Source organism: Urocitellus parryii, chromosome 9 (genome assembly GCF_045843805.1).
Source record: "Urocitellus parryii isolate mUroPar1 chromosome 9, mUroPar1.hap1, whole genome shotgun sequence".
In the NCBI taxonomy this organism is placed as follows: domain Eukaryota; kingdom Metazoa; phylum Chordata; class Mammalia; order Rodentia; family Sciuridae; genus Urocitellus; species Urocitellus parryii.
Genome location: NC_135539.1, coordinates 124,423,591 through 124,446,978, shown reverse-complemented (window position 1 = coordinate 124,446,978; position 23,388 = coordinate 124,423,591). Strand labels below are relative to the sequence as shown.

Here is a 23,388-nt window from a genome sequence, read left to right as displayed (position 1 = left end):
AGAAAATGATAAAGAAAGGCTTTTAGGCTGAAGGAAAGTGAAACCAAATCAAGAGAGATCAAGAGAGCTAGAAAGGAAATATTAAGGCAACTTTAAAAAAGACTCTGCTTTATCATATTCCAGAAATAATAATTCCTAAAAGAATAATTATTAGCTGAAGCCACCATTTGACTACCTCTGGTACTTGAGCTCCATCCTTTCCACATAGAGTTAGAACCACATATCTTTCCTGATTCTGTTTTAGACCTTTACACAGGCCTTTGAATGTTTTACTGGTGCTTATATTTTCTAAATTTCTTTCTTCATAGTTCTATCATTGTGCAGATAGCACATTTTGTACAAAATCTCAACAGATCATTTTGGGTGTGTTTGCGTGGTTCTGGGGATTGAACCTGGGGCCTAAAGCACACTAGGTAAGCTCTCCACCCCTGGGCTATCTCCTCAGCATGGTCAATGGCTATCACAAAGAATAATTTACTAAGTTTATGTATTTCACTTCTGTGGATATAGTAACTCAAAAAAAGTCCTTAGGATTAGATGATGTTCATGTTCTCTTGATTTTTCTCTCACTGTCATTCACATAGGAACCAGGGAATGCTAATCAATACAAGAATATGTCAGGGTGGAAATGGAATATGCCTTTTCAACATACAGTTCTACTAATTTGCCATAAAATGCCATCATATGTAATATTTTTAACAGCCAATTTTAAATCAAGGTGAAGAATTTTAAAATATGTTCAAAGTAAGTCAGTGAACCATGAGGCTGTATGTATGACTCTGTAATTAGTATTTTATATTTTCAAATCAGTAAATGTTTTTGAACACTTAGTTATTATAGCTGATAACAATTGTCTTGATAAATCAATAATTCAAAAAGATTAAAAATAAAATTTTGTATTTTGCATTTATGTAAGTTGATTTTTTAAACTTTTTTTTAAAGAACTTGGTACTTTTTTATTATAGTGAGCTAACTGCTAAACATCATGCAACATGTGATTTTTTTGATTGAATTAAAGTTTTCACCATTAAAGATCAAAAGCTCTTGGAAAAACTAAAGCACATGCTATTGGTGATCAAAGGCTTGATAACTCCAGATCTTTCACTGACCTTTCTTTGGGACTTTGCAGGAATAAGTCACTTAAAGTCTGTGATCTTTGGTTTCTTTTTTTCTTATCATGAATTAGATCAGTATCTCTCGATCTTTAAATTTCATGCAACAATGAAAGAAGGAGAACTCAACTAATTTGCTGTTGACAACATTTATTTTTGAATAAGGGTTTAAAATATACCAACACACAAACTGTCATTTTCAGTTATGCTTTTTCATTAAAAAGAATATTTTAACTACAATGAATTTTATATTTTTAATATAAAATCCTTTATATTAAAAAGATTAAGAGTTTTAAGGAAAAAAAAACATATGTTTTCCATTCTATCAGTTAGTGGTAAAAATTGAAACACATCTGAAATTATTCTGTGGACCTGTGTTTAAAAATTATTGAAGTAAGTGCTTTCTGTTCTCCCTTTCAAGCATAAAATTTGAATCCACAGTCTTATTTGGATGTACTATGTTAAGCAAATAAAATTAAGACTACATAGACTATGTGAATTAAATGTAATTTAATTAACTCAATATAATAAAAATAAATAAAATTACATTTTTAAGATGAGGGGAAATATCTTCAAATGTTTCCTACACTTTCCACAATGCTTTTAATATATATTAAAGAACCCTTTAGAAAGTTCCTGTGGGAAATGACAGCTCCATTTGTGTCTATTAAAGCATCATTCTGGTTGCACAAACTCAAAAGAGAAGTTACTCTGTGGTAATACCGTCTTTATCTTGGAGTCCAGCGTCATTTTGTAAATGTGTGGTATCATTTCCCTCAACAGCTCAGGACGGAATTATACTTCAGTTCCTCAGTTCTACATTTTTACAGAGGTAGAAACACAGCCCTGAACTTTCTTTTTCTTTTGTCTGTTTCCCTTTTCTTTCTTTTTTGGAAGCCCTGTTGAAAGAGTTGAGACAGTTTTGTATTCTACCATGCATAACTACAGACTAGCACTCACCAGTGAACTACAGAAGGATGGTAAGATACTAGACATCTCTTCATTTTAGAGGGAACATGGAAACATCATTTGTCTTGTTTTCTCAATTAAATATGTGTGAAACAAAAGAAAAAGCTTTTTTCAAGTTAATACATGGTGGTCTAGGAAAAGAAGCAGCGAGCAAAGAGGCCAAAACCAGGTAAAAATTATTTTCAATGTTATACTTTTAAAATCATGGTTAATGAATATTTGTTAGCATTTGTTTTTAAAATATCTGGTTGAAAATGTATTGATTGTTCTGTCACAATTAAAGAAAAATATTTTCTTACTTGGATTAAACAACTGTTAAACCTAAAGAGTTTTCAATTTAAAAGATGTAGGAATATTAGCCACACAAGAAGAACTAGAATAATCTGTATCGAAATATAATCTCAAATGTGTGTCTGTCGTGCAGGTAAAAGAGGAACATATTTAATATCTGCTATCCTAATTCCTCCAGAAATATAGTAATTAAATAGGATTTCTGAGAGCATGTATGGGGAGGGAGGACTGTGAGTGGGTATTTACTAATTCCAGATTTGTTGGTAGTCAGAAGAAGATTTTTGCCTGTCATCTAAATTGTCCTGAAGCTACTGCCTTTTTTACAGAGCCAAGGAAAAAAGAAATAGGCTAAGTCTTCTTGTGCAGAAACTTGAGTCACATGAAGAGACCCACTCCAGTAGATTTGAGGCCTTGTCCAAAGAATTGAGGTGAATAACTTTCATTATTGGGTGGAGGGGATTTTGTTTATTCCATAATTAAAGCTTTAAGAAAGGAAATTAGGGATTTCTATTTTATTGGAAATTACATGGTAGTATAAGGAAAACTAGAGAAATTGTTTCAAGAAATTTGAACTATCTCTAAAATTAAGCCACTTTTATAACTTGAATTAAATAATTATATTTTATAATTTATATGCCTGGCAGTTTTAAAGGACATATTTTACTTTTTGTAAACTGATGACATATCATTAATATGTTTTCACAATGCAATATTATCATAGAAAAGAGCTATTTATCTTTATCAGCAGTTTAAAAAATGTTCTTCATATAACAGCAAGCAGTATATACATAGGGATGTTTTATAATTTTATGTGTTTAATTTAAATAAAGTGGAATAGCCTTTTAACTAGTTTAATACAAATTCTTCCAAACTTAAATATGACAATCAAGATGCAAAGTCAAAAAATTCTACTGTCTATATTTTCAACATCTCTAAAATATTTTTTTTTGTATTAAAGATGGCTCTTATTTCTTGTTGCTCTGAAAGTTCATTAGTCAAACTTCCTGTCTCTGTTAAGAAAAAGGTTTTGTAGCATATTGTGGTTAAAGCTTCAAGGAAATTGCAGTTAAAAAAAAGAGAGAGTTTGAAAGATATTCTTAGTTTAAGTTCATCTATTTATGAATTTATAAATAAAAAAGATAGTTGACCTCATTTCTGTGTGTGTGCAAGTTTGTGCGCATGAACTTTTCAACTTAATTAAAAATAATTTTTCCTTAAAAAAAATGAAACAATTCACACATCCATGAGAAAAATCTGTAATGTCATTTTACCCCACTGCTCGATAGGCAAATTCCAGAAGAGAATTGACGAATGTTTTTGAAGTGTCTAATGTAAATGGAACTTTCATTATATAAAAATCAAAGGGAAACCCTGTGAAAATATAACTGAAAAGAGCAGTAATATAAGCATATGTTCAAACAGATTCATAAACAGACTTTGTGCACACTGCATTATAAAACATTTTGTTTCTCTTGAACAGAGTCTCCCCTGAAGAAGCAGTGAAATGGGGTGAATCATTTGACAAACTGCTATCCCATAGAGGTTAGTGATATCTTCACCAAACACTTTATTCCTTAATGCAAAATTAAATAGAGGATGCATTTCATTATACAAAACAAGCTGTCATAAAAAATTGATATAATTGATAATTTACAGTAATCTAATTTTCAGATCAGCAAAAGTAACTAAATAACAGAATAGTCAGCTAATAGGAAGCTTTTTTGAATTTTTCTCATTTTATTAAGAATTGCTTATTAAAATTTTAATTATTTCCTTTTATTGTCAGCAATTTCAAATTTTTTTTTAATTTTCTGATTTTTGGAGGATGTTCAGAGAACTAATGAAAATAGCTTTGAAAAATTATTTTGTATATTCTTTTCTCCACATGTCATATTAATCATCTATTTTTAAAGCAGAATTTTGTAGAAAAGTTGAGAATCAGGTCTGTATTGAAGACAGAGCTCTGTGTATTAGGTGGAGGATGAGGACAAGACTGAGTCCCTGTCTAACTCTCCAACAACACTGTAAAGCCAGGGCTAGAGGGCAGCCTGCCTGATTGATACTCCAGAATCAGTTTACATTAGGTAGCAGGCAAACAAACTTGTCATTTATTCAGTCCATGATTTCTTTCAAATAGCAAAATGGAAAATATGTATTGAGTAGGCAGTGGGAAGCCACAGGGTTATTACTCTCAGTACTAAACTGGTCATCTGAACCTGCAACCCTTCATCATTACCAAATATCTACACTTCCTCAACCCACAGGATTTGTTTGCACCTCACATTTTTCCTGTTCCTTATTTTATTCTGTATCTGAAACCCAGTCACTTCTCAGCTCTTTCCCAGCCCGTCCCAAGGTGCTGCTAGCCAGCTTCTCTGACTAGTACTTAGAGTAATGCCCTGTGGTTTTCATATTCTGTGTTTGCTGGAAGAAGTGGTTCCTGTTGCCAGGGAAGCTGGGAGTAGAGTACTTGTATGTAAGTCAACCAGTTAATGAAACACCTACTTTGTTCTCGTTTTCTGTATTTATCTCCTTAATTGTCCAACTCTTAATTAGCTGCTGGTGATCTGTTCATTTTCCCCTGTATTTACTAACATCAGAATTCTATTTCTGCACACTATTCCTGAAAACTTTCCCTTTCTTCTGATGAATCAGATACCTGCCTCTGACTTGTAATATTTGCTCAGAGAAAGAAAATATAGGTGGAGAAATCAAGGTGTGAATTTTGGTGAAGATGTAGCCACTGAGAATGGAGAGCAGTGGTAAGAAAGGAAGTTTGTGCTGATAAAAATATAACATGGTACTCCTTCCTCCTTATTTCACTTTAAACTAGTATAAATTCCTGTTTTGGGGAAGAGTAACTTAAGCAGCTTTCTTTGATTACTTACTTTTACTCATAAGTTATAATTGTTTAGCTATTAAAATTCTTGCCAATTATATGGCAAACCTATTCCATTTTCACTGTCTTTTCTTTTTATCATTTTACATTGATACATAATAAGTCTACATGTTTATGTAGTACAGTGTGTTATTTTGATACATGTATACAATATTATGATCAAATTAGGGTCATTAGCATAAGCAGAATATCAAACATTAATCATTGCTTTGTGTTGGAAACCTACATATTTCTTTCTTCTAGTTATTACTAACATCTTCTTATCTTACTCTTTCCAGTCTCTTGTAACCACTATTCTATTCTCTACATCTATAAAGTAAATTTATGTAGCTTTTATATTATGTAGTACTTGCCTTTGTACCTGACGTATTTAACATAATGTCATCTAGTTCCATCCATATTGCTGCACATAAAATGATTCCATTCTATTTCATGGAAGCATAATATTCCACCTTGTCCATGAGTCAGTTTTTTTATCCATTCATCCCTTGACAGAAACCTACACCGATTCCATATCTTGGCTATTAAGAATGGTGCCATTCTCTCTATCTTGCTAACTCTGTTGCTATCAGATCCAATCTATTCCTCATAGCAATCTGTATCAAACTTTCCTTTATAATTCATGCTTCCAAAAACCTGTTTTGTTTTATTTTCATCTTCTTTTCTAGTCAAACACTGAGAGAAAGGGAAAAAAGATAAAAAAAAGTGAAATTATTTTTCTTTATCTTTTTTTTTCTAATTTGACTAATTATTAAAAGGCACATTTTTTTTGTATCAGTGGACCCCAAATGCAGTATGTAACCTGGAAAATATTAAGTGCTCACATAATAAAACTGAACTTGTTTGTAAGAAAATGCTATTTCAGAGTTCCTTTGAGATTCAAGTTTGTGGTCTCTTCTGCAACATGAATGATTATATAATCTTATTTAAGCTCCCTAATCACTCTTTCAGCTTCCTCAACTATAAATAGAGATAATGTTTTTAGTTTCAATAGAAATGGATTTCTGTCAGGATTAAATGAGATGATGAATAGGAAACCAATAAATGTTAGACACTACATAAATGTCAATGATCCCTGCTATAATGAAAAATAATAATTATCAACACATTTCAAAAGCTTGTTCTATTTCCAGTATATTCTCACCTAGATAGTCACAAGTTAGAGGGTTAAAATTTCAATTGAAAGTAGTAATATAAACTGGATTTATTATTTTAACTTCTTATATAACAACTCTAGCATGTTCTAATTATCCAAAGTGAAGAAAGATTCAGCAAGATTATTAATCTTACAAAAAAATCCTCACCTGGAATTCTGTAATTATTCTTTATAAGAAGTCAAAATCAAATGGACAAAATTAAACCTGACTGATATTCTCTTTCTCTTTTCTCTTCTGATAGAAATATCAAAGAATAGTAACTATCACCAACTTAAACCAAAATGAGAAAATGTGAATAAAAACAGCACTGAAAAATTTAGACATTAATACCATCTGTTATGATCAAAGTGCTAAATAATTATATGGAATTCACAAAATATTGTTATTAGTATTATTTTACTGAATCAATATTTCTCATTGGAATGCTAATTGTAATATTAAATTATAAGTCTTAAAATAATCACCTAAATCTTGATAGCAATGGTTAAATTTAGTTCATTTCTACTGACTTCATAGAAAGAAATATATATGCACATTTTTTAAAAAAGAGAGAGGTTCTATATTCATATACATGTACATACACATTTCAGTACTTTGGTCTATTAAATTTTATATTCTATCCCTTCAGTTAATATGGGTACATTTCTCAAAATCTATATGTCGTATCTACAGGAAACAGAACTTGTATTAAACTTAGTCAAACAGGAAACTAAGTTATACCTCAAACAAAATACAATGGAAATTTGAGTATTTAGTTGCACAAAATCAGTTGAAATTAAAATCTTATAGACTGGTTGTCAGCAGCTTTAGGAACAGGACCACAGAATAGATGCCTCTTAGCCTAGGATTTAGGGGATTCATCAAAATTCACTAGCTGGACAGAGAGAAAGAGACCATCCAAGCAGAGAGCTAATACAGGCAGGAGGCATTAAACAGTGTCATTTATTTGGGGAATTAAAAACAAAGTCATTCTTTATTGAGAAACATAATTTGAAAAAGGAAGAGTAACTTAGGGTGATAGACAGGACCCATGGGACCAAAACAGAAAAATCACTGATTTTTGTTATATTTCACAGAAATTTAGGTATTATCTATAGAGGTATTTTGATAATTCTACTATTCTCTTCAAATGTCATTCACACAGTTTATCTAATCTTAATTTAAACACACACATACACAGAGAGAGAGAGAGAGAGAGAGAGAGAGAGAGAGAGAGAGAGAACCCCAGGAAATCTGAATGCAATATGAACTTCAGCTAATGTTAATATATCAAAATTGATTCATTAATTATAACTCATGCACCATCATTCATTGTAACTCAATGTAAGATGTTAATAATGGGTAAATTGTAGGGCATATGGCAATCCTGTATTATCTTTATAATTTTCTATAAGTTTAAATCTATACTAATTTTTTTTTTTTACTTTAAAAAATGGACTCAAAAGACAGGGTATATAATTCAGAGATAGAGCACTTTCCTGGAATGTGCTGGTCCCTGGGTTCAATTCCAGCACCACAAAAACAAACAAACAAAAAATAAATAAATAAAAATATGAACTGAAATATGTTATATAATAAATTTTAACACAGTGAAGTCCATGAGTAACTTCTCCTCATTCATTTCCTCATAGCTATTAGGATAAGTTCTTTCCACATCCTTATTTATTGGTAAATTTGTATGAAAATGCAAAGTGAATCATAAAAATCTATAATTTAAAACTATATGTATAAATATATAGTACTTTCTAAATTTTATTTAATGAAGAAGTACTAATGTATTAAAAACTAGTGTCAGATGAGATTTTATCTGCCATTCTTAATCATTAATTTCAAATTCAGTCTTCATTGGTTTTCTTATTGATTGACTTCATGAAAGTAAAAATTATCACTGTGAACATATGAAAGAAATTAATGAAAGTAAAATACTATATATGTATATTGTACACATACATGTGTGTTTATTTGTAGAAGCATATTTCGAGGGATCCATGTAAAACATCTTTGAAAGCACATAATACTGCTGAATAAAATACAACTTTAAGAGTAATTGGCAAAATGATTTTTAAAATGCTGTAGCATTTCCAATTTATCTTGTAGGCTTTAGAAACCATTAAGTGGAATTAAATCAATGTATTCAAGAATTCAACAGGCAGAAGAAAAGGTCATTCCTAAGTAGAAAAGGAAGAGTGAGAAGGGTATGAAAAATAAGAGATTTTTATGTATTCTGGAAAAGCAAGAAGATCATTTATACTAAAGCAGAGAATAGTGAACAATAACATTGGAAAATCAAGTTGGAGTCAAACTTCAGGAGACTGTGTAAGAAAATGAAATTTGATAGATAGAAAGTTAGACTACTATGAACTTCCTACAAAGTTCTAACAAATATAAAAGCTATCCTCAGGTAAGGACCTTTTTGAAAGAAAAATAGATGAACTTGCTGACTTTTTTTTTTTAACATGCATATATTGTAGGGTGAAAAGATGAAGGTACAAGAGAAAAAGAAACAAGATAAGCCCCACATCTCTGGATTTTAACTCCATGTTAGTAGGAAGATAATGCTTCCTATTGTAAATGACAAACAGAATTGTAGGAGAAGACATACGTGAAGACAACAGGTTATAGTTTGAATTTTAGTTGATTTGAAGCCCTATAAGTAGTTTTGCAGGGTTTGGTAGGTGCATGCCTAGAATATGGAAGTGCAACTGATGTAGAGATACAGATTTCAAGCCATCTCCCATGGTGGTGATTGAGGAGTAGAAAGAGGGTGTTGTTTCCTAAAAGAGGAATCTCTGTCAGTAAGAAATCTTTGCATTAGTATAGAACTCCTTATGCACCTGTTTTTTCCCAGTCATTGTAAATAATGGTGTTCAACGTTTTTATTAATGACTATTTATTTGGACTTTTGGCACTTTGAATTGTGGACCCACTAAGTACATTCCTGAGGACAACTCATAATATGTAAATATAGTAATAGAATATTTAAGTCTTATACGCCCTTGATTTAAAAATAAAAACTGATTATACTGCAAAAAAAAAAAAACTTATTATTGCTTTGAGTAAGGCCTGTAAGGAAATGCAGGAAATGGGTACTTCTGAAGGAAATAGGTACTTCTCTTCATAGTTTCTACTTTACATCTTTTCAGGTTACTCTTCCCAATTTTTGGTTCACAATTTTCTTTAAGATAAGGGATTCCAGTATTCTACAAAGTTAAATTTCTCACTCAAGCTGACCCACAGCAAACAGTTTCTTCATCTACCTAAAGAATAAAAATTAATAAAATCCAGTCTAAATGGCAAATGGGTCATACAAATAAAACATCATTACAACATAAGCCACACATTCTATGGCAGTTCGGAGCTATGAAGCCAAAGGTTAAAAGAGAAACAACACAACCTCATACTTAGGATATTATACTGCTCTTGGATTTTCAACTTCAGAGTTTCTTGACTTTTTGTTTCAGTTGGTTTCTTGGCATCATAAAAATATTCCAACAGATGCCAGAGTTTCAATTTAGAAGCATGCAATTACAAGCATTTCATATTTGTAGAACACATTGAGCCAGCTTCTTCCAGTGTGAATTCTAATCCCAGGTTCTATCAAGCCCTCTTGGCAGCTGCATTCCCCACTGCTGCATTCTGAAGGACTGTTTAGTAAGTTACTGCCTCTGTGTCAGAAATGGTTCCATTGTGACCTGACTTAATGCAGTAAGAGAAACAGGAAGTAACTAACATGCTAGAATAATTGTGTACAAGGTTGCATATTCTGTTTTAAAAAGTAATTTGCTTAACATTTTAAATACATGAACTCCTTTCTTATTCATCATTCACTCATTTCTTGAATGAGGATTTATTCCTCTCTATTATATTCATATTATGCCAACAAAATCCATTCATGTTGGTTAATGCATCAAAGAGCTTTCATAGCATACACAACACTTTTTCTTGATTTGAGCACTTTGACTTCATTTTGAACTGTATGAAGTCTGTATGAAATGCAAAACTAACCATGGTAACAAAGGGCTTTTGCATAATATTCCAGAGAGGAGCAGCTGGTATAGAGTCAACACTCTAGCTTTGTGAACTAGTGAAGGACTATATTTAAAATAATATTTATATTGTTTTCTGGAAGACGTCTATTTGAATTCCACGCAAGGTGATTTTATTCTCCTGCTCCAAATAGAATAAGTCACCCTTGCAAATGCCTTTCCTCAGTCCTTAGTACATACAGATGTGCTCATCTTGCCCCTTTCTTTTCATATTCCTCAACAGTAGAGGCTTTGTTGTCTGTATGGTGCTTTAGAGGTCAAGCCTTACCATTTTAAGCAAGATAAACTTGGGTTCAATCCTCTCTGCTATCTTTCACTAGCTGCAATATTTAAAACACTTGTTTCTGAACACTTATAAAAACGAGTATAGTAGTGCTTCTTCATATGGTTGATGTGAAAAGTTAATAGAATTGTGCCACTAAAAGTCATACAAGCAATGTACGAAGAACTCAGCAAACGATGAGTTTCTTGGCATCATAATTTTAATTAATATAATGCTATTCATTATTCACAGTCCTCAGGTTCACATTAGGTGACTCATAAATAATTTTATAAAATTATTCATAAATAAAAGCATAAAAGAAGTTATTTTTTATAAGTAAGTCACAATTTCAGTTGTTTGGCATAAGGACAATTCCTTTTAGATATCATTACAAACCATTTTATTATAATTTTTTAAATCTTTTAATAAAAAAAAAATGATTGTATTCTTCTGAAATCATGACCATTCTTTATCAACTCACTTTATAAGTAATATTTACACTGTTCTATCTATGCTTATACATGACATATGGATAAATTAATTGAAATTTTAAAAGTTTATCCTATACTGAGATCAATGCAACTTTGTTCGTAAACCAAAGAAGATATTTAGTTTCCCTTTTTCCAAACTGGAGCCGACCTGCAACAGATCTAGTTGCAGTTAGATGTTATACTATAACCCCCTAGTGACATGCTTTTTAATATCAGCAGAGGGCACATTTCCATATGAATACTTTGTGGGGTTTTTTTAATTAGTGTTATCTGAAAATGTTCTCATAATCTCTTGTGGTCTTGTCTCCAAGTGTTTCCTAATATTGAGTCAAGAAATTCTCTATAGGAAACTAGTTTATAGCAACTACCAAGCAAAGCATGCCAGGATACTGACCCTGTAATAAGAACTAAGACATTTCAGAATTCTACTGGAAAATATAAAGAAACAGTCCTGAAATTAGTTATTAGATACAAATTGATAAAATATATATATATATATATATTTTAAGAATACAATCCAATAAAACATGGATATCAATTTTGGGGAAAAAGAATACTCATTTTAGAAATTTAAAAGAGGAAGGAAATACAGGGCTGAGCAGCTATTTTGCATCCCGCTAAATATTCATCAAGGGAAAATTTCTCAGAAGAATTTTTTTTTTTTTGTAAGTTGTAGCCAGAGACTGGCGCTAACTACCCGAAGTTGGTTCAAGTCAGTTGGTGTACAGAGTGTTGTTTTTGCTTTTACAGACCTAACTGTGTCCCACATTTTAAATTCTACTTCAATTTCAGCTGAGAGGTTGAAAAGCATGTTTGGCACTTTAGTTTCCTTTGTTTCCTTCCAGGATCATTATAGAAAAGACAAAGATGAAAAAGTAAAACCGGAGGTTAGACAATCAAACAACAACAAAACAAACAACAACAACAACAAAAAACTGGTTTTTTTTGTTTTGTTTTTTTTTTTAGTTACATAAATAGAAAAGGAAGGAATCATCAAGCTGCTGTTAATCAATAGCTGAATGAGGCTCATTCAGCCTATTCAAGACATCAGCCTAATGTGCCAATTTCACCTGAAGTCTTGAGAGCACATTGGAATTTGGTATTCAAAAATTAAAGGAGCATATTCTTGGACAATAGTAATGATAAGAATTTTTTTTTTTTTTAAGTTCAGGCACTGAGATGCAGGTGGTGAAAGGAATATTGGGAGGAAAATCAAAGGAGTACACACTAGAGAACAACAATCCCTATGGATGCTTAAGTGCTAATAAGCCAAGAAACCACCAGCACATCTGACTCCCTGTTGTTCTCTTTGGCAGCTATTTTGGCCTAAAAATGCTAAAACCAGAGACAGATCATTTACTTTACTGTGAAACATATATTTCTCAGTATTTGGAGAAAATCTGCTATGTATCACAATGCTTTGTTGCCCATTGTTATTTCCCTATTTATTGTGAGAAAAGCACACTGCTCAGGGTGAGAAATGTCTTGAAAATAATACACCCACTGAGCTCCAAGAAATAAGCAGAGCACTCTTGCTTCCCAGTGGTCAGGGTTTGCCAACTCTCTCCGCAACCCCTTAGCGCCAAGAGCACCATAGAATGGCTGTGCTTGAGTAGAAATGATCTTACCTGCATCTAACCACTATAGATGCAGAAAATGCCTTCTCAAATTCTTGCTGAGCCTGATCTGTCCTTTATAATCTCTTCACTAACATCGAACTACTAACATCTGATAATTAGGGTCAATTTACTGAGGAAAAGAAATAGCAAAACCTCCCTTGCCCCAGTGAAAACTCCCATGGAAGAGAGAGTCTGGTAGCCCCAGGCCACCCTCTTGCAGTAGTGGGCAGTCATCCCATACTCTAATGCTTAGGGATGTGTGAGGTACCATATCTCTTTCTGACTGCTGTTGTCTTGCACATTAACTCCCAGAACTCTAATTATTCAAAAAGATAATTTATAGGATGTGGGGATATAGCTCAGTGGTAGAGCACTTGCCTAGCATGTGCTAGGCCCTGGGTTCAAACCTTAGCAGCATACACACACAAAATTAAATTAAATTAAATTAAAGATCACTTATAACATTAAAAATGAAAAGAAAACCAATTATTTTATGACAAGGAGGACAAATTCTATGTATAAGAGTAATCAAAAGTAATATTTAAAACAAAATTTGACAATTGCCTTCGTTTTCTGTTGCTGCTATAAACAATTCACCACAACCTCAGTAATTAAGTCAAACTTTATTATCTTACATTTTCTGTAGCACAGAAGTCCAGTATGAGTATTGTCAAAATGAAATCAGGATGTCAACAGGTTTCCATCCTCTCTGGAAGGCCTAAGGGACAATCTGTTTTGTGCTTGTTTGGGTCACTGGCAGAATCAAGTTCTTTACGGTTTTAGACCAAGATCTCCATTCTCTTGCAACTGTGAATTTAGGGCCAGCCCCACCTTCTAGATTTTACCACATGCTTTAGTTCCTGACCATCTTCTTGTATCTCAAAAGTCAGCAATAGCCAGCTAGCTCCTTCTCATGTGGTATCTCTCTGACCCACTCTTCTGACTTCCTCTTCTTTTAAGAACTCATGATTAGATTGAATCTCCCTGGATAATCTCCTCATTTCAAGGTCCTTAACTACAGTCACATCTGCAAAGTACCTTAAACAGGGTCAGGTAATGTTGTTACAGATGGTGGGTTTTAGGGAAATTTTTCTGTATTCCTTAAGAAATACTCTCTTCCTAAGTAAGACATACTTCTATAATTTTTTGTTTTGTTTTGTTTTAGAAATGAGATCTAGAGCAACTGAAGCTCAGTCTCCTCCCCTATCTATGTGCATATAGGATATATTGCAGGGACCTGTTGAAATTAAATGAAGTGACACACATAGATAGCACTGAGCTCTCAGAATCTTTATCCCTGTTAAAGATGCAAAACCACTTAGTTATTGCTATCTTGCTACCAACAGAGATTCCTTCTTCTTACTTAATCTGTATGGAACTTTTTATGTTAGAAATAATCACAGATCATGCGGAACGGTTCTTGAGACCAGCAAGTGTAAGAAACAGAAGTGACAATGAGTAGTGCAGGCACAGAAAGCTAGAACTTCACTTTACAATTTTTTTCAGCCATAATTCCAGAATGTTTGTTTTCTCTTTTATAAATTGTTGGATTTATTTTTAAAATATTTTTCAGAAACTTTGCATCTAGCATCAGGAGAAATATTGCTGTGTAATTTTCTTTTTCTTTTCTCTTAATTTTTTTATTTTGTCTTGGGTGAAATGGGTATAATGCATTTGTCAGGTTTAGGTCTAAGAATTATGCTGCCCTCATAAAATGAGATGGAAGTATCAATCTTTCTGTTTTCCATATGATATGTAAAATTAGAATTTTTTTCAGTAGTTTTATAAAATTCACCTAACTGGGATCCAAAGTTTTTTTCAGGGGAGGATATTTGATTATAAAATCAATTTAATAATTTAGTTAAAACTATCAGATTTTCCAAGTTTTCAGTGTCATTTTGGGTAGGTTTTATCATTTTTTAGATATTTTCCTCTGTCACATAAATTACATGTATTAGCATAAAGTTATTCATGATATTCACTTGCTATCTTTGTAATACTTGTTAGATCCATGATTTCTTCCTAGTATAATATGGACTTTCCAAGGTTCTTATTGTTTCCAAAGAAACACTTTGGGCATTATTCATTTTCTTTCTATGCTATAGACATTTGTTCTTGTTTTAATATTGTTTTTTTTTTCTTTCTGCTCAATGTGGGATCCATTTGCTGTTTTTCAAGCTTCTTAAAGTAGAAACTTGGATCTTGATTTTGATACCCAGTTTCTTTTACTTCTACATGATTTCACTCTAATTACTGATTAAGTTGCATCTGACAAACTTTTATGTTGTACTTCCACTCTAATTCAATTGTAAATATTTTCTAATTTCCCTCAGGACTTCTTAATCTGTGCATTATTTATAAGTATGTTGTTTGATTACCAAGTATTGAGGGGCTCTTTTTGCTGTATTACTAGTGTCAATTTTTAATTCAAACCTCCTAATAGGGAAAAGTCTTGAAGACATCAAACTTTTGAAATTCAATTTATTTAAACTCATTTTACATTCTAGAATGTAGAGTATCTTGGATAATCTTCTGTGCACTTGAAAAGATGCATTTGTTAGAGTGTTTTATAATTGTCAACTGTCAATTAATACATTTAAGTTTTTTATATTGTAATTCATATTCTGTAGATGTGTTCTACCAATGAATTAGGGTGCAAAACTAAAATCTACACCTATAATTGCATGTTTTCTATTTCTTTAATAACTATCAGTTTTCTTTATATATTTTGAAACTCTGAATTGAGTTCATATTAAGCATTTTTATATGCTAGTAATGACTGACCATTTTACAATTATGAAATGGGAATAGTATTTATTTAACAGTTACCTTCTAAGACCATATAAGATTTTTTTATTCAGATTTTGTATTCTTATGCTTAATCTCTGAATTGTGTATTTTTTAAATCCCTTTTCTTCATCTTCCTGATTTATATTTAATGTTTCTTGTAGCCAATATACAGTCTGGTTTTAATTTTCAACTTAGTCTTTTAATCTCTGACTCGTAATTGACATGAGTCCATTTAAATGTAATGTCATCATTGATGTAGATGGGGGTTGCATATAACATCTTACTATTTATTTTGGCCTAGTTTTATAGCTATTTATCATCAAGGGGAAAGTCTTGTTTTTGTTACTCTGTAATGGTCTTCCTGTATAGTTTAATAGTAATATTTTCTTCTATTTAAGATAACATTCTATAGATTAAACATCAAAGCATTTATCAGCCTTTAAAATTGCTGTTCTCTAGAACAGTGTCCGAAATACAGTGTGCAATAAATTTGGTTTTCAATACATGAATGAATGGTTCAGTGGAGAGATCAAGATGAAAACGTATTTATAAGCTAGTTGACCTAAGTTAAGAACACATTATAGCAGTAAAGAAATGCTTGAATAACCCACAGTGATATCCAGGGGGAAGCTGTGTACCTCCAGAAAATTTTGCCATCCTGTCTGAAGCCACATGGACTGACATCAAACTTTGAAGGCTCCCAAAATTTATGGTGTCATGTTGATTGCATGACAAAAAGGACTCGACTCTTAGTAGAAAGTTTATACTGGCAAAACTCATGAGCTGGGTTACAACTTAGTAATATAGATTCAGAAATAAAGCTCTCACTAATAGCCATTTCTCTATATATACCCAAAGAAGAAGCCAAATCATAAGAAAAATCTTGCTTGTTAAGCATAAAATTAGAATATTAATTAAATGTTTAGCAACATCAGATAAAGGGTTGACTTCCTTAATAAACTGGTATATTGTTTAATTACATATATGTTTCCAAACTTACAATAGAACAAGATTCTTTAGTTTCACATTTCTTTTTGCTTTCTTACAATAACTGGATCTCATCGTCAAGTTTTTCTTATAAATATTATATTTCTAACATTTTTATTTAAAATGAAAACATATCCTAAAACTGTTTTTTAACTAGCTTTATTTTAAATGATATGTTATGAATCCAATTATATTTTACATCTTTTATCAAACAATTATTGAGTCATTTATTCATGTGGGGACTAGAGATTTTGTGGAAAATAAAACTGTGGTCTTCATCTCATGAATTTCACAATGTAGCAGAAGAAACAATAGGCAATACAGTATGATATTTTAAGTGTTATCTAGCATACTCGGAAGTCATAATTAAAGGACGCTCAACTTATTCTTGAGGGATCCGAGAAATTTTTCCAAACAAGATAAACTCTGATTTAAACCTGAAAGGACAGTGTGGACTAGAGAGTGATGAAGTTGGAGTAGGAAGGGACAAAGAGTTCATAGCAGGGGCTACACTCAAGAGATGCAGGAACATGGCACCCACATCAAACTGAGTCTTTCTCTGTGACTGGAGCTTTGAGTGTTGGGGAAAAAGTAGAAAAAGATGAAGGGCACTACTGAAAAATTTTGACCAGTGATGAATCATCATGGAATTCGTATAATGGAAAGAGAAGTTTGACTAGACTCTGAATAACAAGCTGGGAGGGTCGGGAGAGTTATCAATCAGGAGGTTCTTACAGTAATCAACATGAGAGAGAATTCTGGTCTGCTTGAAGTAGTTACAGATATCATACAAATAAAAAGACTGATGGAGGACATGAGAGGGAAATTGACAAAATTTGATTATGAATGGGTTTGAGATGAGAAAAAAAAAATTGTTAGCCTTGATGAGGATGAGTGCCAGGGTTCTATCTGGTTTAAATTCTTGAGTGGATGGTGTCATTGAATGGGAAAGATATGGAGAAAAAGTTCTGAGGGAAGATGATGAATTCAGCTATCACATGACTATTTTTGTGTGAAATTTAGTGGGAGATGCTTACCATATATTAGTACAGATAAGCTTGCAGTTCAGGAAAGAGATTGGAAGTGAGTTCTGAGAACTGTCAGTATGTTGATTATATTTGAGTGTTAAAGTGATTTAACAGAAAAATGAATTTAAGGAAATGATGAAGAAGGATAAACTGAGAAGGATTCAGACAAATAACAGACAGAGGTGTAAGACAAAACTCAGGAGTGTAGGAGCCATAGAAGAGAATTTCAGATTAATCTCTACCACAGATGCTGTTTCAGAGAGAAGAAATAACATATGGACTGGAAAAAAAATGTTTAATGAATATAATGTTGAGGAAATTTGGCAAAAAATAGTTTAAGTAGAGTGTTGAATAAGAACCACATTTCAATGTGTTGGGAAGATTAAGATTAAATTAGGCCGAGAAGATTAAGACACCAAGAATAGAAAACTAATAGAAGACTTTATATTTATAAGGAGAAAAGATGTTTCAGTAGCTAGAGGAATTTTGAGAGGAAGAGATGTTTCTTTTGATGATTTCTTGTAATGAGAGATCTTTTAAAGACATCAAAATTTAACTCAGAAAAAAACTATTTTTCAAAATTGTTTGTAATACCTCATTTAGCCTGCAGGTGTCGACAATGTTTAAAGTATAGTAGTGAGTAAAGGAAAAAAATGCCCAAAGACAGGAGGATGGCAAAGAGAAGGGGACGATAGAAGAGTAGAGAAAAGGAGATGCCTGCATTCAATGGGATATGTAGCAAAATTAAACCTATACAGATAATTGCACAGAAAAGTGAACAGTGTGAACTTGGACATATGGAACCCTAGAATCATGCAAAGAAGAGTATTTCAAGAAGAAGTGGTCAAAGTAAAGGAGTAGAGTGTGGAGATGAGGGGCAGGGATGGAGGGAGGAAAAGGAAAGTACTGGGGAATGAAATCGACCAAATTGTGCTACATGAATTTATGAACACATCACAGTGAATTCCAGGGTTGTGTATAATTATGATGCACCAACAGAAAATTAATTTTTAAAAAAGGGGGTCAGTACAACAACAAGTTAGAAGTCCAAGTAGAATTCATGACGTTTTCCTGTGCAAAAACTTACCTGTGGTAGTAGGAACAGAAATAGGCCACAATTAGAGAATCACACTACTGAGAATAAGTCTGAAGATTTCTAAAAATGACTTAAACCCAACTCAAATATGATTTCCTCTGAGGAAGTTTAATTGGAAGTCCACAAAAACACATATTTTCCCTCCTTCAATGTTTCTACAATGCTTCCACCATATAATCAACAAACTTCACTTTCTTGGAACTTATCCAAGAGAAATGATGACTTATGTTTACACTTAAAAACCTGTACATAAATTTATGTAGCAGTTTTATATATAAAAACAACAGCAGCAGGAGCAACAACAAACTCCAAATAACACAGATGTCCTTTATAACTGCTTAAAAATTTTTTGAGAGAATCTGTCTTTATTGAATTGGTTTCCCGATACATTCTATTGGAAAGTTCAAGACTTTGTTGAAGTAAAAGTGATTATTAATATAAATAGTCTATACATATTTTCCTGGGGTAAAAAAGGATCTGGGGTGGGAGAGACAGTAATATGAATTAAAAAGAGCAACATGAAATAACTTTGATCTTATCAATTAATGTCATTATCCTAGTTGTGATTATATTTTTGCAAGTTCTTAATGGTGGAAGCTGGATAAAAGGTATATGAGTTCTCTATTATTTCCTATAAGTACATGTAAATCTATTACTTTCTTAAAATGAAAAAAAAACGACTTTTAAAAACACCTAGAGGTAAAAAAAAAAATAGAATTTCGAAAATAGTTAAACGAACACTAGTTTGAAGTCAGACTCTCTTATGGCTGAATCCAAAGTCTGCCACATTTTTATTTTAAATCTATGTAACATGATTTTATCTGACTGAGCTTTCAATAATTGATCATCAAGAATGTTATCACCATCCTCACCACCACCACTGAAATCCTTATCAAGTCCTTGCTATGTACCAGTCTGTATACTAAGGCCTTGGCATATTTTACCACAATTAACCCTCTCAACAGCCCTATCAGGAAGATATTATTGTTGTTGTCTTAATTGTAAATATTGAGAAACTAAAGTACAAGAAAAAGTAATTCATTCAGGGCCATATGGTGAATTTCTAAATATGAACTTGAGCCCAAGCAGTCTTCCACAAGACTTAAAACCTCCCCCTAACATTTATGGGACTCAAGTAAAAAGAAAAAAAACAAAAAAACAAAAAAAAAAAAAACAACAACAAAAAAAACAAAGCCTCATACTAGGTCTAAATGCTTAAGAGTTAGAGATCAAGCTAAAAACTGCTTAAATATACATTTTATCCTTTTACTTAGACAAAGATACTTTGTAAATCATATGAAGGGTTATATTTGAATTTAAAGTCTTGAGCCCTTTCACAGTTGTAAAGATTAAGCATGGTGGACTATGTTTCCATCCAGGGTAATTTAGTTCCCCACTGTAAAGAGGCCTCCCTGCACTTTTGAGTAGATGCTTCCACCAGCTATTTTGACTCAACAATGAGTCAGTGTGTTTTTGTGGATGGTCTTGGGAATAGGGGATCATGCAAATCCTGGAAACCTAGCAAACTGTACAGAGAATTCTAAGGTCCTGAGTACCAGAAACACAGTCTAGAGCCATGCAAGATGGGCTCCAAGTGAAAGGCTTCTTGGTCTCACACTCTGGGAGAGGCACAAATAAAAACAGACATAAATTGAGTGCACAGTAGAGGTCCCCCTAACTCTTAGGTCTAAGGACTTAGATCTAAGTATGATACTAGCCTTATTTCAACAGGAATGAAGCTTTCACTTTTGCAGTTAAATTATAGAAGATCCCTCGTAAATTGTACCAGATGTGTGCTGCTCTGTGGCATTACAGGGAAGGTGCAGTATTTCTATTAGTGTTTGTACTTCTGTTTTAATGTCAAGTAGCACATGTTCCCCACATTGACATTTTGTAATCATAATATATATATTTATATGTATTTTTGGTAGATGGACTGGATGCTTTTACCAGATTTCTTAAGACTGAATTCAGTGAAGAAAATATCGAATTTTGGATAGCCTGTGAAGATTTCAAGAAAAACAAGGAACCTCAACAAATTACACTTAAAGCAAAAGCAATATATGAGAAATTTATACAGAGTGATGCTCCCCAAGAGGTATAGTATAGTAAAAATGACTGGAAAACTTTACAACTGCTTGAAAAATTTTTGAGAAAATCTGCCTTTATCAAATTGGTTTCCCCATACATTTTATTGGAAAGTTCAAAATTTTTGTTGAAGCAAAAGTGGTTATTAATATAAATAGTCTATAAAGATTCCTGTATGTAAATAGAACACATTGTAAGATACTATCATGGAAGAGAGGGTAAAGTGAAGTCCCTCCTCAGTTATTTTCATGTAGACTAAGAATGAATACAATTAACTGCAACTTGGTGATTTCTTCAGGCATTCATGTTAATCACTTTAACACAAGCAGCCCCTCATAGAAACTAAAGATTTCTAACAGTGACAAAACAAGAAAATCCAAGAAGTGTTTATAACATGTACCATTTTAATGTTATCTATCTATATAAAGTTTTGTTTGCCCCAAAGAATTACAACTCTGTTTTAAAATAAGCTAAAAGAAAATATCCCAATAGATGATGTAAAACACATTTGGCAATGGATCAAATGGCAAACAAAACATGGTTTTCTTTGACTGCAAACTCAATAGGTAACTGTGATTCAATTGCTAAAATGGCTATGAGATTAGCCAATATTATCATATTAATTAGAGTTTATATTTATAAATTTCTCTACAATTTCTATTGTATTCAATAAATGGTGATTCTTTATTTAGATGGTGGAATTGGTGGTCTGTCGCTGTTAAAAGTTTTGTTTGTACATTAATACTGCCTTAATTAATCAGCTTTCTAGAAGTTGCTGTGACAAACAGCTAAGAGAATAATATAAATAGTCTATAAACTGAAAGGAAAAAAAGTCTATTTTGAATTATCACTTCAGAGGTTTCTGCCTGTGGTTGCTTGACCCTGTGTCTTCTGTGGCAAGGCAGAATACCATGGTGGAAATGCATGGCAGAGGACACTGCGCAACTATGGCAGCCAGGAAGCAAAAAGAGAAAGAAAAGGGGCCAGGGTTCCTATATCTATTTCAAGGGCACACCCACTAATCTAACTTTCTCCAACTAGGCCTCATATTTTAGAGGTTCCAGCACTTCCCAATGACACCATACGCTGTCAACCAAGCCTTTATTATATGGGCTTTTGGGAACCATATAAGATCCAAATCATAACATTACCCATGGAGTAGCATTTTCTATGTGGATGTTACACCATTAGAAATGATGGTTATTTTCCTTGTTTTAGTATTTTTCAATCTTTTTTTGTGTTTCAGTATATTATTCTGTCTTCCCTGAGGCCAAATTTATACATATCTCAAAGCAGAGAGGAGGGTAGCTAATGGTATCTTGTTACACAGGAGGAAAAAACACTGGTTTCCTACTTGAAAACTCACCACCACCAGACCAGGTATATCAAAGGTACTATAATAAAAGGTCTTAAAGGATTTTTGTCTTTAAGAAACGTCTTTACTTCAGCATATGTTTGTTTGTAGGAAATGTCATAACGTAACGAAATAAGCAATAGCATCAACAGAAGTCTCATTAAAATCCTAGATATTCCCCAACATCCCTGTTTTCCATCACTCAATGTTGTCTATGTAGTTTAGTTCCCCGCTTTAAAAAGTCAGGGAGTTCAACCAACACTGTGTATGCTACATCCATTGCAATATTGCATCTTTCTAAATTAGAAAGTAAGAAGGGTGAGGAGCATAGACAGAAGAGCCAAATGGAATTCCAGGCCAGAATAAATCACCCTGTGCCGCCTGAGGAAAACCACGCATGCGTCCAATCTTGCTAGGCCTGCTCTAACTTTGCATCAATCTAGGTGTTTGCTTAAGTAAAGTGACTGTAATTGCACTTTTTTTCCTGCTTGTCCAGGTTAACCTTGATTTTCACACCAAAGAAGTCATTACTAAGAGCATCACCCAACCTACCCTCCACAGTTTTGATGCTGCACAAAGCAGAGTATATCAGCTCATGGAACAAGACAGCTACACGCGTTTTCTGAAATCTGACATCTATTTAGAATTGATAGAAGGAAGACCTCGGAGACCCACAAATCTTAGGAGACGATCACGCTCATTTACCTATAATGAATTCCAGGATGTGAAATCAGATGTTGCCATTTGGCTATAAGGAAAATTGGTTTATCTCATTTTGATGGTAAACTTGTATCTCAGCTTCTAAGATATAATATGTTTGCATTAAGAAATTATTCTATCTTTTAAAATGTACCACATGAAAGAATTTTAAAAATATAAATCAAAGCTTTTATATTTAAAAATGTATGATGTATCTTTCAATATATTCTGTAAAACTTTCCATTTTATATCACCCCATTCATAACCAGAAATTTTTTCTTTTTTATTTAAAAGGGAACAAAGACATAGGAGCAATGTTTTACAAGACTGTGAAGTTAAGTAAAGGCTAAGGTTTAGCAAAATTATTAAGAGTTTCACCAAATAGTGAGTTTAGATTTTTTTTTCAAGATGCTTACAACATAGTACTTACATATCCATATATTTGGAGAGCATTTTTCCATAATAATGAATATTCTCTTTCTCTTAGTAATAGAGTGAAA

The 23,388-nt window shown here is 32.6% G+C and overlaps 1 protein-coding gene across 1 annotated transcript; it reads left to right on the top strand.

Annotated features, from left to right (window-relative positions):
* Positions 1-1,973: 1,973 nt before the first annotated feature.
* Positions 1,974-22,943, top strand: Rgs18 (regulator of G protein signaling 18). The gene is made up of 5 exons (XM_026390715.2): positions 1,974-2,250; positions 2,699-2,800; positions 3,853-3,914; positions 20,679-20,845; positions 22,686-22,943. The coding sequence occupies exons 1-5, from the start codon at positions 2,129-2,131 to the stop codon at positions 22,941-22,943; spliced, it is 711 nt and encodes a 236-aa protein (XP_026246500.1). The 5' UTR covers positions 1,974-2,128.
* The last annotated feature ends 445 nt before the right edge of the window (positions 22,944-23,388 follow it).